Genomic DNA, 13767 nt, shown 5'->3' on the forward strand with positions numbered 1-13767 from the left:
TGATGTTTTTTAGGGCTGAATAACAAACATGACCTCTGCTAACCTCAATCACTTTGTTTGTCTAAATACAGACTATAACAAAATTGATTTGATTCCTTAATTATAATTTATTGAAAGGGCGGTTACAAATTTCACTTATTCTTGCTATGGTCACTAAAGCACAAACATTTTTGTGCTTAAATATCAACCTATCAATAGCTACCAACTGTAAAACCAGTCTTTAGTTTTTCAAAGTCAAAATAATTAACTTGAAATATATTTCACTGTCAAACTAAGTTGTAAAAGAATTATTTCAAACAAATGTAAAACTTATTTTTATTTATAGAAACAAGCCAACACACAGTAAAACTGAGGAAAAAATACAATAGTTTTTTCAATATAATACCAGAAGCCATTTTTTCTGTCAAGGATCAAATATTAGATACTATCACAAAACATTTTAACACCCATTCAAAACAAGAATCATTCAATTGCCCTAGGAAAAAACACACTGAAATTATTTTACATAGCATAATAAGCTAGGAGATATAGAACATTTGAAAAAGTTTCAAAAAATGGAATACTTAAGATGCAACATTAATTCTTAGTACATTTGTTATGGCAATGAATTAAAGCATTATAGAATATATTCAAGTCAGAAATCCTGTAGTATGAAGACAACTACCTTCATATGTGAAAATATTAATTATTTTGTATTAATAATAATCATTCTGGTTTTTATATCAGATTTATCCTCAGATTTTCTTTTCTGAATTTGTTATTAATAATTTGACCCTGGAACACAAAAAGATTTCATTCATTCTATAATACTTTGTTTTAATTATTATTTAGAACATAAATCAATGTAAAAATGTGGGTATATATATACACAAATACATAAAACTAAAAAAGAAACATTTAATGTTTAGCCATAATAATATATGACATACTACAGGTCACACATACATTTTCATTCACGATAACTTAGTATGCCTAATTATTATGTTAAAACAATATTCTTAAAATGCTTATATATACATTGGAATCATAAAATTTGTGTGATTCAAACCATTTACACTGTCTTAGGCACTCAAAAGAAAGAAACTTTCTTCTGAATAGTTCTTAAATTTTGACTCAAATTGGCTGAGGTCCAATTCTAATCGAGAATCATTCTGTAATACTTACTGTCCGATGTTACTTATGATTCCAAATGTTGTCAATGATACTGAGTGGCACCAAAAGGGCTGGATGGAGGGGGTGGGCAGGGATACAGTGGCCGCTTCTGCATTTCCAGAACTAGCATCCCAGACAGCCCTGTCCTGGGCTTACTCTGAATAAAGCTATTGCCTCCAATATGAATATCCATAAGGCCCCAATTAACATAGGTTTGTCTAGTCTCTGATATTTGGGGTGAAGGATTAGGTTTAATTTCTCCCTAGTTGTCATCTAACTAAATTTTAGGTAGAGTCAAACTCTGAAGCCATAATTTAACACTCCAAAAGTCCAATTAAGTTACAAAAACAGGCTTTAGAGTCTGAAAACATCAAACTTTAACCTAATTGGGTTTCTTGTGTAATAACAGATGAAAGTTGGGTTTCTTAATTATTAGTGGTTGTCCATTCTAGAAACTGTAATAAGCTTGGCAGAATCCTGTGTATTATTAAGACTGCTTAGTGTTTTTTCTCTAAAACCATACCCTTCCCTCAATCATGGCATAAGACTTCTTTGATGATGATGGAAATTCTATATGTAAAACAAGTATATAAGTAACCCAAGAATTTCACTGATTTCCTTCACAATTGTGTTCCAAATGAAATAAAAGCCAAGTAGTTTTACACTTTAAAATACATGCTCCAAAATTAACCCATTAAGCACTTAATAACGTACTCTAAATTGTTTCTTTACCATCATCAGTTAATACTCATCAAATGCCCAATTGACTAGTTTATCCCTATTGTTGGACATTTTTAATGTATCACATTCCTAATATGCACATAGAGGCATTAGAATTGTGTACCTGCAGGATCTTCCCACTGTTAACTGTGAAAAATAAAATAAGGTACTGCAACACATTTTTTTCTTGACTGTAAGCTGTCATTTGGCATCATATCTCAGGTCTTCTCTTTGGTCAAGAAAAGGAAAACTTCCCTTCCTGTAATACTTTTTCAGTTTCTCTTCTTCTGAAACAGACAGGCAGGTAGGTTCCTTCCAATTTGAAATATTGTTTTGAGATATGTGAATTCCACTTCTGGGTATGTAACACTGAGAAAATTTAGCAACCAGACAGATGAAACTTCTCAGCCTAAACCGCAGAGAATAAGACCACATATTTGCCTAGTGCAGAACTAGCACCCAGATCTCATGTCTCCCCAGCCCATTTTCTACTATCTCATCTCCCAATACATTTAAAAGGAGAAAAAACAACTGGGTAGGGTGATATGCACTTTTTGTGAGAGTTGTTCTCAGAAATAACATTCATATTGAATTGTTTTGCTTGGGGGTACACATCAACATTTTGAAGTGAGATCTATAGGTTCTGAGGTTCTTACTTTGGAAATGGATTTAGAAAAAAATGGGTTCATCTTAGTTCCAAAGCAAAAGGCTTTAGTTTTTGAACTATCAAAGAGTTGTCAAAAGGACTGACAGTCTTAGAGTGCCAGTTTACTGAGATGCTACTCTAACTCAAATAATGAATTAATTAATTTAGTTATGGCTTATATTGGACAGTACCCTTTAAGAGACATAGTTATTATTTTTAGAAAGAATTTGAAAACCTAGGGAGCCCCTAGGTTTATAATCTCTATAAAGCATTTGGAAACATGATTTTAGGCATATCTGTATTAGGGAGCCTAAGGGCTGAGAATTTCGAAAGGCAGGAGAATGAAGAGGAGTAAAATTATTGCTTCCAGGTTCTCACAGTGCTATCCAGTTCTCATTTTCTTATCTACAAAGGTAAAAAAGAAACTCAATAATACTATTAAAACCATGCTGGCCAACATGGTGAAACCCTATCTCTACTAAAAATATAAAAATTAGCCGGGCGTGGTGGCACCCTCATATAGTCCCAGCTACTCGAGAGGCTGAGGCAGGAGAATTGCTTGAACCGGGAGACGGAGGTTGCAGTGAGCCGAGATCATGCCACTGCACTCCAGCCTGGCAACACAGCAAGACTCTGTTTCAAAAAAAAAAAAAAAAAAAAGCAACTATAACTATTACTTCCTCTTAAGGATGCAAAATATTTATGATGTATCCTCAAATCATTGCATGATCTCTAAGAAGCAGCAGCAGCCAGACAAAATAGCTAGGAAAAAAATCACTGAGTTCCATTAGTGAAAAATGTAATAACAACAGCAAAGTAGTGTAATTGATCTCTGTTTAAAACTGGAAAAAACTGAGGCTCCTGGGTGGTTTTGATCTACCTGCATTCAAAGAAAAGCAAGTTCTGTCTTTAAATTGGAAAACTTTAATCAGGCAGGAGAAGTCAAGCTGAGTGGTCACTGAAAATATTGTCCAACGAATCAGCAGATCTATATTTAAATTTTAGGATTTTATATCCCAGCCACGAAACGAACCAATTCTAGTTAATAAAAAATAAACTAGAAAACATCTGTGCAATTTTGGAGATCCCAAGGCTATAATAAAAGCAACTGCTAGCATGTGTATAGTACTTTACTATTTCTGAAGCTCTTTTAACATATTTGATTTTATTTAGTCCTCTCAACAACCCTTTGAGGTAAGTGTTATCAACCCCATGGTAAGTCAAGGAAACAGAGGCTTTATATGTGTTTAAGAAACTTGCCTAAAGTCGTGGATTTAATAATGAACAAAGCCAGTCTGAGCACAGAGCAGTTCTCTTTCCATCTGTCACCCATGTCCCAACCCCGTCTCATCTCTGCTTTGCAATTGTTAGATGAGAGATTGGAAAGACAAACCTATTTTTAATTACACATGTTGGGACACTTTATATCCTGAGTCACTCTTTAGGATACTCACATTATGAATCTGAATTCCCCAAACATGAAGATAATGATCTTGTTAATATCCAGCATAGCACAGGATACCCTTGTAACACAGATCAAAATATGTTTACAATGTCCAAGAGAAAGTCCTTCTCTACTCTTTTAATAAAATTTCGTACCTTGAGCAATCCTTTTCTACTCTTTTAGTAAAATTTGGCTTTCCTCATACAAATCTGACTTTAAAACAACCTCGCAGTGGGGGAAAAAAGATATTTTTGGCTAATCAACATTTCCTCTCACCTTCAGCATCTCAGTTATCATGCTTTTCTTTACCAGTAATATGTGAGGAACCGAAAGGAGGCCACTGCCAGTTGTAAAGTTACCATTTTGAAATGCAAGATGACTGATAGCTTCTAATAGAACTCTGAACTGGTCATAATGAGCAGGAGCTCATTATGCTCCAGGCACTTCTACCCCTAGGAGGTGCCATCCCATCTCCAGGACACCGTTTAAGGCTGCATTTTCTGATGCACAAATTAATTTTATTGGATGAAAACATAATTTCTCTGAAGTTTTCTCTGAATACTGAGGCTGATGATGAGCTCTCTTTGTTCAGAAATAGTGCCATACATTATATGACTTTTAAACTAATCAAGTCTTACTTATGTTAGAAATGAAAATAAACCAACAACAAAATATAAAGCTAGGGTGGTTACAATTTTTCCTTTAAAAATATAACTTCTGTTATATTTCTGGGAATTAGACCTGCATATTTTAGTACAGCATGTTTTCATTAATATTCCATACAAAATAATGTCTAGTTTTTGGTAGCAATGTGAAAATGCAACTAGAAACACAGTCTTGTACCCAATGAATTGATTTATGGTTATATCAGTAAAGTGCATTCGTTCTTGTGATTTCTAGCTCAATTCAGCTAATGGGCCAAAAAGTCAATCACAAGAGTTAAGTTGCATGAACGCAAGGCTCAAGTTGAAACAGGAAGGAATTTGATGGACTTGGAAGATTTAGGCGAGTCCTTCCACATACCCGTACTGTTTGTTGGGCTTCGATTGTTAGAATAAAAAGTCTGTCTTCTGCTCATACTGTCAGTATCTTCTTTGTTGAATTTTTCCTTAATGTTTTGGCAGCATGGGAAGCTTTGAACACAGTCTTGAAGGAGATGGCCACTAAAAAACATGTATATCCAGGGATTACAGCAGCTATTCAAGGAACCCAGTAATGCCGTGATGGTGATGGTAGGGTTTTCCGATTCTGCATGAAAAGTATAAAGGGAAATTATGTAATGTAAGTAACTGAGCCCTAGATGAACTCATTTTTCTATTAACTAATTAAAAAGGAAAAACCTTCTGGATTAGCATAGAAAATGAACTATTTTGTTTATCAATCAGGGAAATGGGGAGTGTTTGAAAATTGCTTGACTATGAAATATTTTTGTAAGCAAGATGCCTTAAAATTAATTCAAGTATTTTAAAACACTATCAAAATATTTAAATAGAATGAGCGGGAATTTTATGAGGTTAAGACTATTAAATAATTCATTGAAAAAATCTCTATCTTCGATACTTGAACTAGAATGTGCTAATGACACAGCAGTTACAGAATGGCTACGATTTTAATGAAATTTTAAGGGTCCATAATAACCATGTATACCAAATTGTATTTATCCTAATAACTCAGGAAAAAATATTGCATTAGGGATCCAGTTTAGTAGTTTTAAATATTCTTGTAATATGAAAACTGTACGGAAGAAGTCCCTGAATGATATAAGCTTTAGTTGTTTTTCTTTGGTTAGAAATTTGGTTTGATTTTAAAAGAAAACCGTCTGTGACTGGGGTTCAAACAAATTATGTAAGAAGAACAGCAGAATTAGGAAATTCCAACAGGATTCTAAAATATTTTATGATAATTAGCACTGGTAAACTGCATAAATATTATAACCTTTCACAGTGGAGCTACTGTGCTGATAACATACCTTTTCTAAAAATAAGAATAATCAATGAGCACTGACTTTTCCTTGATTATTAAATATAAAGTTGGATCTTCTCACTCTTGTTACGCCAGAAAACAATTACAGGTTATTATTTAATCATACTGAGTGCTAAGATGCTGCCATCAAAGGTGAGCAGGAGCCATCATAAGATGGTGTTCACAAAGAATGAAAATCACCAACATATCTATGCACAAGTGAAGTTTTTATTACTTGTGTGTAAATCCTGCTAAAGCAATAATTAGACTGAATTTCTTTATTTAACAATATTAAGAGGATTCTAAGATCAAGCAAGATAAGAAATAGTAAACAAAAAATAAAGTGTTTATATTGTATTTTTCATTATCGCTGGTATTGTAGTCTGTAAGAATATTTAAGTTAAATCCATACTGAAATGTTTTATTTGCAAATATAACTTCCAAAGCATATTACATACCTCCCCTACTCCAATTTCAAAAAGCAAAAGGAGACAGCTACTCCCAGATACCTATTTCCTGTTACCAGAAACATTCTGGTAACAACTGTACCATTGAATTTATTTGGTTTGAGTTCCAACAAGCATTGGAATTTATTTAGTTTGAGTTTTTGTCTTTACTAGAAGAAAATATTTTCAAGACGCAAAATTATATAATTTTTTTGCAAGTCACTGTGAAGTTAGTTTTTTTAGTTTGAGAAGGAATTAAAATCAAACACAATAGTAGGTGTAGAGAACATTTCCAGTAAACTACTGTAAGAGTTGTGTGGAGAGGTGTAGAGCTGTGTGGTCAAACTAGTGGTGAAAGACTAATGAATCAGTCTAACGAATTTAGTTTATCAATAATCCTGTTTTGAAATACCAAGAAATAAGTGTTAAGGTTATCATTGTTAGAAAAAAATAAACAGATTATAACGAGAAAGGAACATTATTAGCTAAATGCCAAATTGGAATTACTTTCTAAATAATTTTTCTTCAGCTTTCTTTAGAAATATATGTCTGCTTCTATCCTTGCCCCTGAGGCATTTCTACACATTTTTAAAATTAATTGTAATACTTTCCACAATCCAACGAAAAGCAGTTGTGATAGTAAAGCATTTTCCTGAATCCAACAGACTTGAAATGGTGTTAATACAGTAGCTAGTGATTTGGCAGAAAGTCATTATTCGGCTTTGTAGTTGCCTGGCTGACTCTGGGACACAGCTTCTGGAATTGTCTTAGGATCATTGTATACTACAAATGCAGAGTCCTGAGCCCCATTCCAGACGTTCTTAACTAGAACGTCTGCATGGGGAATCCAGGAATTTGCTTTTTTTTTTTTTTTTTTTCTTAACAGCGTTCCTCCAAGGTGCGACTCTTACATACACACAGAAGTTTAAAAACTACTGCCCTAGAAGATACTATGAAGAAAATTGCCAAATTCTCTCCCTCTCTCTCACTCTGACACACACACACACACACACACACACACACACACACACGCACAACACACTCCTATCCCTAAAATTTCCTCTATTTTCACGTCACGTACCGGTCCAGACGGACTTGGGATCCCAGACAGACCACATCTGGATGATGAAGAAAGGCGCCCAGCAGACGATGTAAGCCGTCACGATCACAAAAGTCATCTTCACCGTGCGGATCTTGGCCCGGGAAATGGACTTCACGCTGCTGACACAGGGTGCAAGCAAGAACCCCTTTTGGAAGGCGGCACCCGCTTGCTCTGCACCCTTGCTCTGGCGCGACGCCATCTTCCCGCGGACGTTGCGCCAGATGTTGTAGCAGATGAAGCCGTAGCAGGTACCCAGGATGACCACAGGTGCTACGAAGATGCCGCCCGTCATCCAGGTCACGTAGGCACGAGAACCCCAGGGCTGGATGAAGGTGGCCCAGCAGTCGCGGGCCTTGGTGACATTGTTCACCTCGATCATGGAGAAGACGAAGTACTGCGGCGTGCTCAGCACGAAGCTCAGCACCCAGGCTGCCGCGATCATGAGGCGCGAGCGGCGCGCGGGCTGTTGCAGAGTCTTCAGCGGGTGGCACACGGCGATGTAGCGGTCGGCTGTCATGACTACTAGCATGTAGGCCGACGCGAACATGCCGAACACCTGCAGGTGCTTCACCACGCGGCACAGCCAGTCCGGGCCGCGGAAGCGGTAGGTGATGTCCCAGCACATTTGCGGCAGCACCTGGAAGAAGGCCACGGCCAGGTCGGCCAGGCTGAGGTGTCGGATGAAGAGGTGCATGCGGGACGTCTTGCGCGGCGTCCGGTGCAGAGCCAGCAGCACGCTGCTGTTGCCCAGTACGGCCACCGTGAAAGTCACCGCCAGCACGGCGATCTCCAGCTTGGCCAGCTCCTCGTTGCGCACGTCCCTCGGCGGACCGTTGCCTTCCCCGAGGGCTTCGGCCTCCCGGCTCGTGTTGCCAGCGCTGGTGGCCAGAGGCCACCATAAGCTGGAGTTGCCCGAGGGCCCCGCGTCGGGACCGGCGGAGAAACGCATGCTGTCCATGCAGCGCCTACTTGGCCCTCTTCGGAGCCCCAGCCCTCGAGGGCCGCTCCCTCCCGCCTCGGAAGACTTGGGCTCCTCGCCCGAAGCGCACCGTCCTTGGCGCGCTCGCCGCTTGCCTGGCTCTGCGATCCCTCCAGTGGGCGTCTCCCGGAGCAGCGTCTGGCCTGCCCACTGAGCAGCTCTCAGCAGGGTGAGCCGGCCCCTCTCCCTGCTCTGCCTTTTTTCAACTTCGGCGAAGTCGGGAAGGTGAGCTCGAGCTTCCGGAAGCACGGGGTTCCCAACTCAAGTATTTATGCGGTGCTTGTTTCCTCGGGACGCGCTCCCTCTCGCCCTATTGACGGAAGACTGCTGGTTGCCTACTCCCCGCTCCCTGGAGTTTTTATTTTTTTATTTTTTTCTTCTCCCTACGTCGGTGTTTGTCCTCTTTGCATCACTGTTGAGGGGGTGGAGCTGGGAGACTCGCAGATTCCTCCGCACAGTAGGCGGGATCGTGGCGCTTTCCCGCCCTTCCCTTCGCAAAACTTGGACAACTGGACGCGTCATGCCTTTTGTGGGCTCGTAGCCTTTTCCACAAGCTTCTCTCACTAGCCTTCCTCGCTAGCCTCCTTAACCATGCATTTGACTTCAACAGGCACGCTAAGCGTGGTACCTGGAAACCTCCAGTCCATGTACCGGCGCTCTAGCTCCTGCACCTGAAGCTGGCTCGCCACCTCACCTCCTCCAGTCCGGGTTTCTTCCGTCTCACCGAGCTCACGCGTGCAGCTAGTCTGGCAACTTTTATTCCCGAGGCAAATTTTCCCGTGGCAAACATTTCTCCCCACTCGTATTTATTACCCTGTGTTTGCTACGGGAAGAACGCATTAGTCACTTTGCAGCCCCCGTGGCTGCTGTTCCTGTATTCAACCGCGGGGTTTGGGGGGAGTGTCTCCTGGTTTTCTCTGTGGAGACTAGGGACTTAGGGAGTTTTCTCTAGATTCCTGGGGGTTTCTGCGGGAAAAGCCTGATTCCCACAGCGGGGATGGCGGAAATTTGGCCGCAGTAGTCCGTGGGCACCGTCCGGTTACTACTGAGTCGTGGGGACACCTTTTTGGGTGGACAAAGATCAGCTGCCGGACAGCGGCCACCGAGGCAGTGCTGTCCAGGGCAAGGGACAGAAAACCCGCTCGGCTCCTGCGCGCAGAAGTGAGAAAGAGGAAATCTCAAGAGAGGAAAGAGACCCTGGGAAGGAGGAGAAACCACCATCTACCTATTAATCCCTTACTCTGAACAGCTGGAGCCCCTCTGCAGGGCCGGGGGGAGGCAGAAAAGCTACCTCCCTCAGCTCTGTTTTAACGCTGGTGAATATATGCCTCGAAGGACAGCAAGGGGGAGCTGTTTTCAGGCAATTTTACAAGAAAGGAAGAAAGGAAGCCCTTTCTACCTACTGTGTAGATGTAGGAGCGTGACTTTGTTGGTCAGAACGTTTCTGTATTGTGGCCGTGGTATAAATTTGATTTTCTCAGAAAAATATCGCCCTCTGTGAAACGCAGGCAAAAAATGCAAAAGATTTTATTCATTCCAGTTCTCAGTAATAATTCCACTTTACTATCCCGTTCATTCATGCAGTTACCAAGGTTGTCACGTTAAGATGCTGGACTTGAAATCTGGAGTCCTGCTTCCTGTGGCTAGATAATCCTGGGTCTGTGCGTCTTATAAATGGAAATGAAAGAACCTGCCTTTCCTGTTGATGAGGTCATCGGGAAGATCAAGTAAGACAATGTTCTGTATGGGGGAAAGGCTCTAAAAACTGAAATCTGTGTTGTATTGGTTCATTTTCTCCAAGATATCCAGAAGGCAGAAGATTGAAATGGTTCAGGGATGGAAGGTAATAGGTAAAAGGATTCCAGACCACCTGTCTGGAAAAAATCCTTCAAGCAATTAGGTAATAGTCACTGACACAGAGAATTGACCTTCTTTTAAGTCACAAATTACACTATTAGTGCTCCTGATGAGAAAGAATGTTGATGGAACCTAGTGTCTGGGTATTGCAAAAGTGGTCTGTTGGCCACAACCTAGTGATTTTGTGGTTCTTGGCCCTACACACTTTTAGTTATTTTTCAGGAGTGGAAATCTGTAATACAGGCTCACCAAAATCCCTGTGGAGGTTCTTATTCCAGGAGATAGGGCGGTGGCCTCTCAGGAAATCATCTGTGTCAGACAATGTGATCCGATCATAAAACTGTATCCAATTATCCAATTTATAAAAATAACTTCTCAGGTTATGTTGGTGGATACAGTTGGAAGATATTATTGTTCAGTGACAACCGTACCAATTATCCATATATATTAAATGTCTATATGCCTGATACATAGATGTATGTGTATATGTATGTATCTGAGCATTCTATCAACTATCAATCATCTATCTCTAACCTATCTATCTATCTATCTATCATCCATCTATCTGTCTGTCACTGGTTGTGCTGGATGTCATGGGGCCTAGAAAGCAGGAAAAAAATGTTCACTGCAGATGGTGGAACCAGTCCCTTTTTTAAAAGCCATATAGTTTTAAACCTGTTTTTTACTTAATTTAACGGGTTCTATATACAAAGGAAAGCAGGACTATTACAATATAGATTCACTACTCATGTGCCTCACTGGACCTGCTATTAAAATTACCCCATAGAGAGTAAAATACCTGTGGTTTTAAAATATGAAAAAGAAAACACCACAAACAGTATTTTATGTGGCACCTTGTGCTTTTTCTTAGAGCAATTTATATTTTCTCTGTACTTATTGTATTATTAAGATTTACCTTTTCCCTCTCTTTGTAGATTTCAGTTAACAGATTTTAGGGGTGAAATAATGAAAAAAAATAAGGACGTTGTTCTTACATATCCTGGAATAATCATTCTCTTTCATTTACCAATCTTCTTTTCTCTCATTTTGTAATTCGAGATATTTGAGAAGTACTTCAATTCATGGAAGCAGCTATCTCCTTCACTTAGTAGCTGTAAGACTATGTTTTCATCTTCAAGTTTCAAATTCTTCATCTGTAAAATCTTGGTGACTAAACACAATGCAGTTGCTGCAAGGATTATATAAATGGTTGTTTAAATTTCTGGCATTTTATCAATGTTCAAAACATTTTTTTTCATACATGTAAATCCTCCATATTACCTGCATATTAACATTTTCCCTTCCAATTAAAGTAACATATTCCCAATTTACATATGTGCAATGAGAAGAGTTTCGTGGTTAAATATGTTGGAGAAGTACTGTGTATGCATCCCACCCTCTCCTGGTGATTTGTACATAAAAAGGACCTGAGAAACTTCAGAAAAGAAACTTACTTAACCTTGTTCATCAATGTTTTCCAAGGTTATTTTACCATGGAAACCCCCCATTCTTTTACTTTCCCCATGGAATGGTGATGAACATGTCACAGGACAAGGTGACAGAGCAGGAGCATCACCATCTTGGACAAGCACTGCCATTTTAAAGTTCACTTTGTTCAAAAACCACCTAAATCCAAAGGGCATCAGCCTAATGGCTAAGGCCAGAATGACCATAAGCCACAAATGACATCTCTGACCAGAAACATTCCAAACCCCTCTCTGACCAGAGATAGCCCCAAGATAATCTCCCCTCCAACCAGATACATTCCAACCCTGCAACTGACTTCTCCTTTATACAGAAACATTCCATGCCGGTGATAAGTTCTCTTACCCTAAAACCAATAAATGACTCTTAGTCTGTAAGAGACAATGCTCCTGACTGAAATTTGCCAGAAGCCCCTTCCAGGTTTATTCTCCAAAATAAACCTATCTTTGACTGCTGAGCCACTTTTTGTGTTTCATTGCATATTTGATTGCTTCCTCTGCCCTATTGTTTAAGCAAAAATGCAGATTCACTGAGCCAGACGAAGGCATAAGTGACTATTCCTTTACCCTCTTCACATGTAAATTATCTTTGCAGTGAAAGACTAATCAAAGACTCAAAAGAATGCAACTGTTTGTCTCTTATCTACCTATGACCTGAAAGCCCCACTTTGAGTTGTCCCACATTTCCAGATTGAACTAATGTACATCTTACATATATTAATTGATGTCTTATATCTCCCTAAAATGTATAAAACAAAGCTGTACCCCAACCACCTTGGAGACAAGTCATCAAGACTTCATTAGGTTGTGTCATGGCAGTGTCCTTAGCCTTAGCAAAAATAAACTTTCTAAATTGATTGAGACCTGTCTCAGATACTTTTGGGTTCACAAAGACTAGGAGATCTTCACTGGTTATTACATATTTTTGGTTTTCTCTTTGGTAAACCAAGTACAGCGCAATCACAGTAGGAGTAGTAATAACAATGACACTAGTGACAATAATAATAGATAATATGAACATTTACCAACATTTGTTACCTCTGCAATAGGTAAAGTCAATGGCGTAGTGCATGATAGTCCAATGACCACAGCACCAAGAAGGATTTAACAAGGAGATTTTATGCAATAAGTAAGGAGGATGCCAGGGATAGTTCCCAAAGCAGTGACCTCCCCTAACAGTGGTGAAAACAGGGCTTTTATTGGGCTGGTTAGCTGAGTCATTGTATGTAGAGGTGGATTAAAGGCAGCACAGATGCAGATCATGCTTCCAAATACTGGCATGTTCAGAAAATGACAAATAAGCTCCTCCTTGGGTGGGGTTTTTAGTATGATAATGAGGAGAGTTTGCCAAAGTTCATCTCCAATCAGGCATCTCTGGATATGACCAGTTTTTTGTTTTGCTGGGGCTGAGCTTCTTCCTGGAACTTTCTGAGACAACATGAACTCGAGTTGTTGTTACAAATGGGTACTTTTTACAGTGCATACCCAAAAATCCAGGAGCCCTGGGTTACACATTGACTAAGTTCTTATTTCATGAGCAAAGTGCTTTATATTCATTATTTAATATAATCTTTAAAATACTATTTACTTTTAACTGTGTATAAGGACACAGTTATTATCCCATTTACAGATGAATAAAACAAGGATTACAGAGGTTAAGCAACTTAACCACAAGGCTGAGCCAGGATTCACACATAGGTCCATTTGAAGAAAAGGCCTGGGCTCTCCCCTCCGTACTCTGATGCCTCCCACACACAGAAAGCACTTAACACATCTTTGTGGAATGAGTTAACAAATGTTGTAATAGAAACTTACTTTCGAGTACTGAATGAATATAAAATTCAGAAAGTGCTTAGTGACTGGATAAATTAGGGAAGAGTTCTTGAGTAGCTGCCTTTGAGCAGCACTTAAATCTCTACAGTATTCCCCTGAAAAAAGGAGGGTCAGTGTTTATATTTGGAAGGGACTTAAATGG

General features: G+C 39.4%; 2 protein-coding genes across 2 annotated transcripts in view; both read right to left on the bottom strand.

The window, feature by feature from the left end:
- Positions 1-13767, bottom strand: part of PPM1H (protein phosphatase, Mg2+/Mn2+ dependent 1H) — a 1465797-nt gene that overhangs the window by 546386 nt on the left and 905644 nt on the right. The window lies entirely within an intron of this gene.
- On the bottom strand, positions 305-9254 carry AVPR1A (arginine vasopressin receptor 1A). The gene is made up of 2 exons (XM_050748427.1): positions 7452-9254; positions 305-5210 (listed from the first exon to the last, which is right to left on the bottom strand). The coding sequence occupies exons 1-2, from the start codon at positions 8428-8430 to the stop codon at positions 4924-4926; spliced, it is 1266 nt and encodes a 421-aa protein (XP_050604384.1). The 5' UTR covers positions 8431-9254; the 3' UTR covers positions 305-4923.

Source organism: Macaca thibetana, chromosome 11 (genome assembly GCF_024542745.1).
Source record: "Macaca thibetana thibetana isolate TM-01 chromosome 11, ASM2454274v1, whole genome shotgun sequence".
NCBI lineage: Eukaryota > Metazoa > Chordata > Mammalia > Primates > Cercopithecidae > Macaca > Macaca thibetana.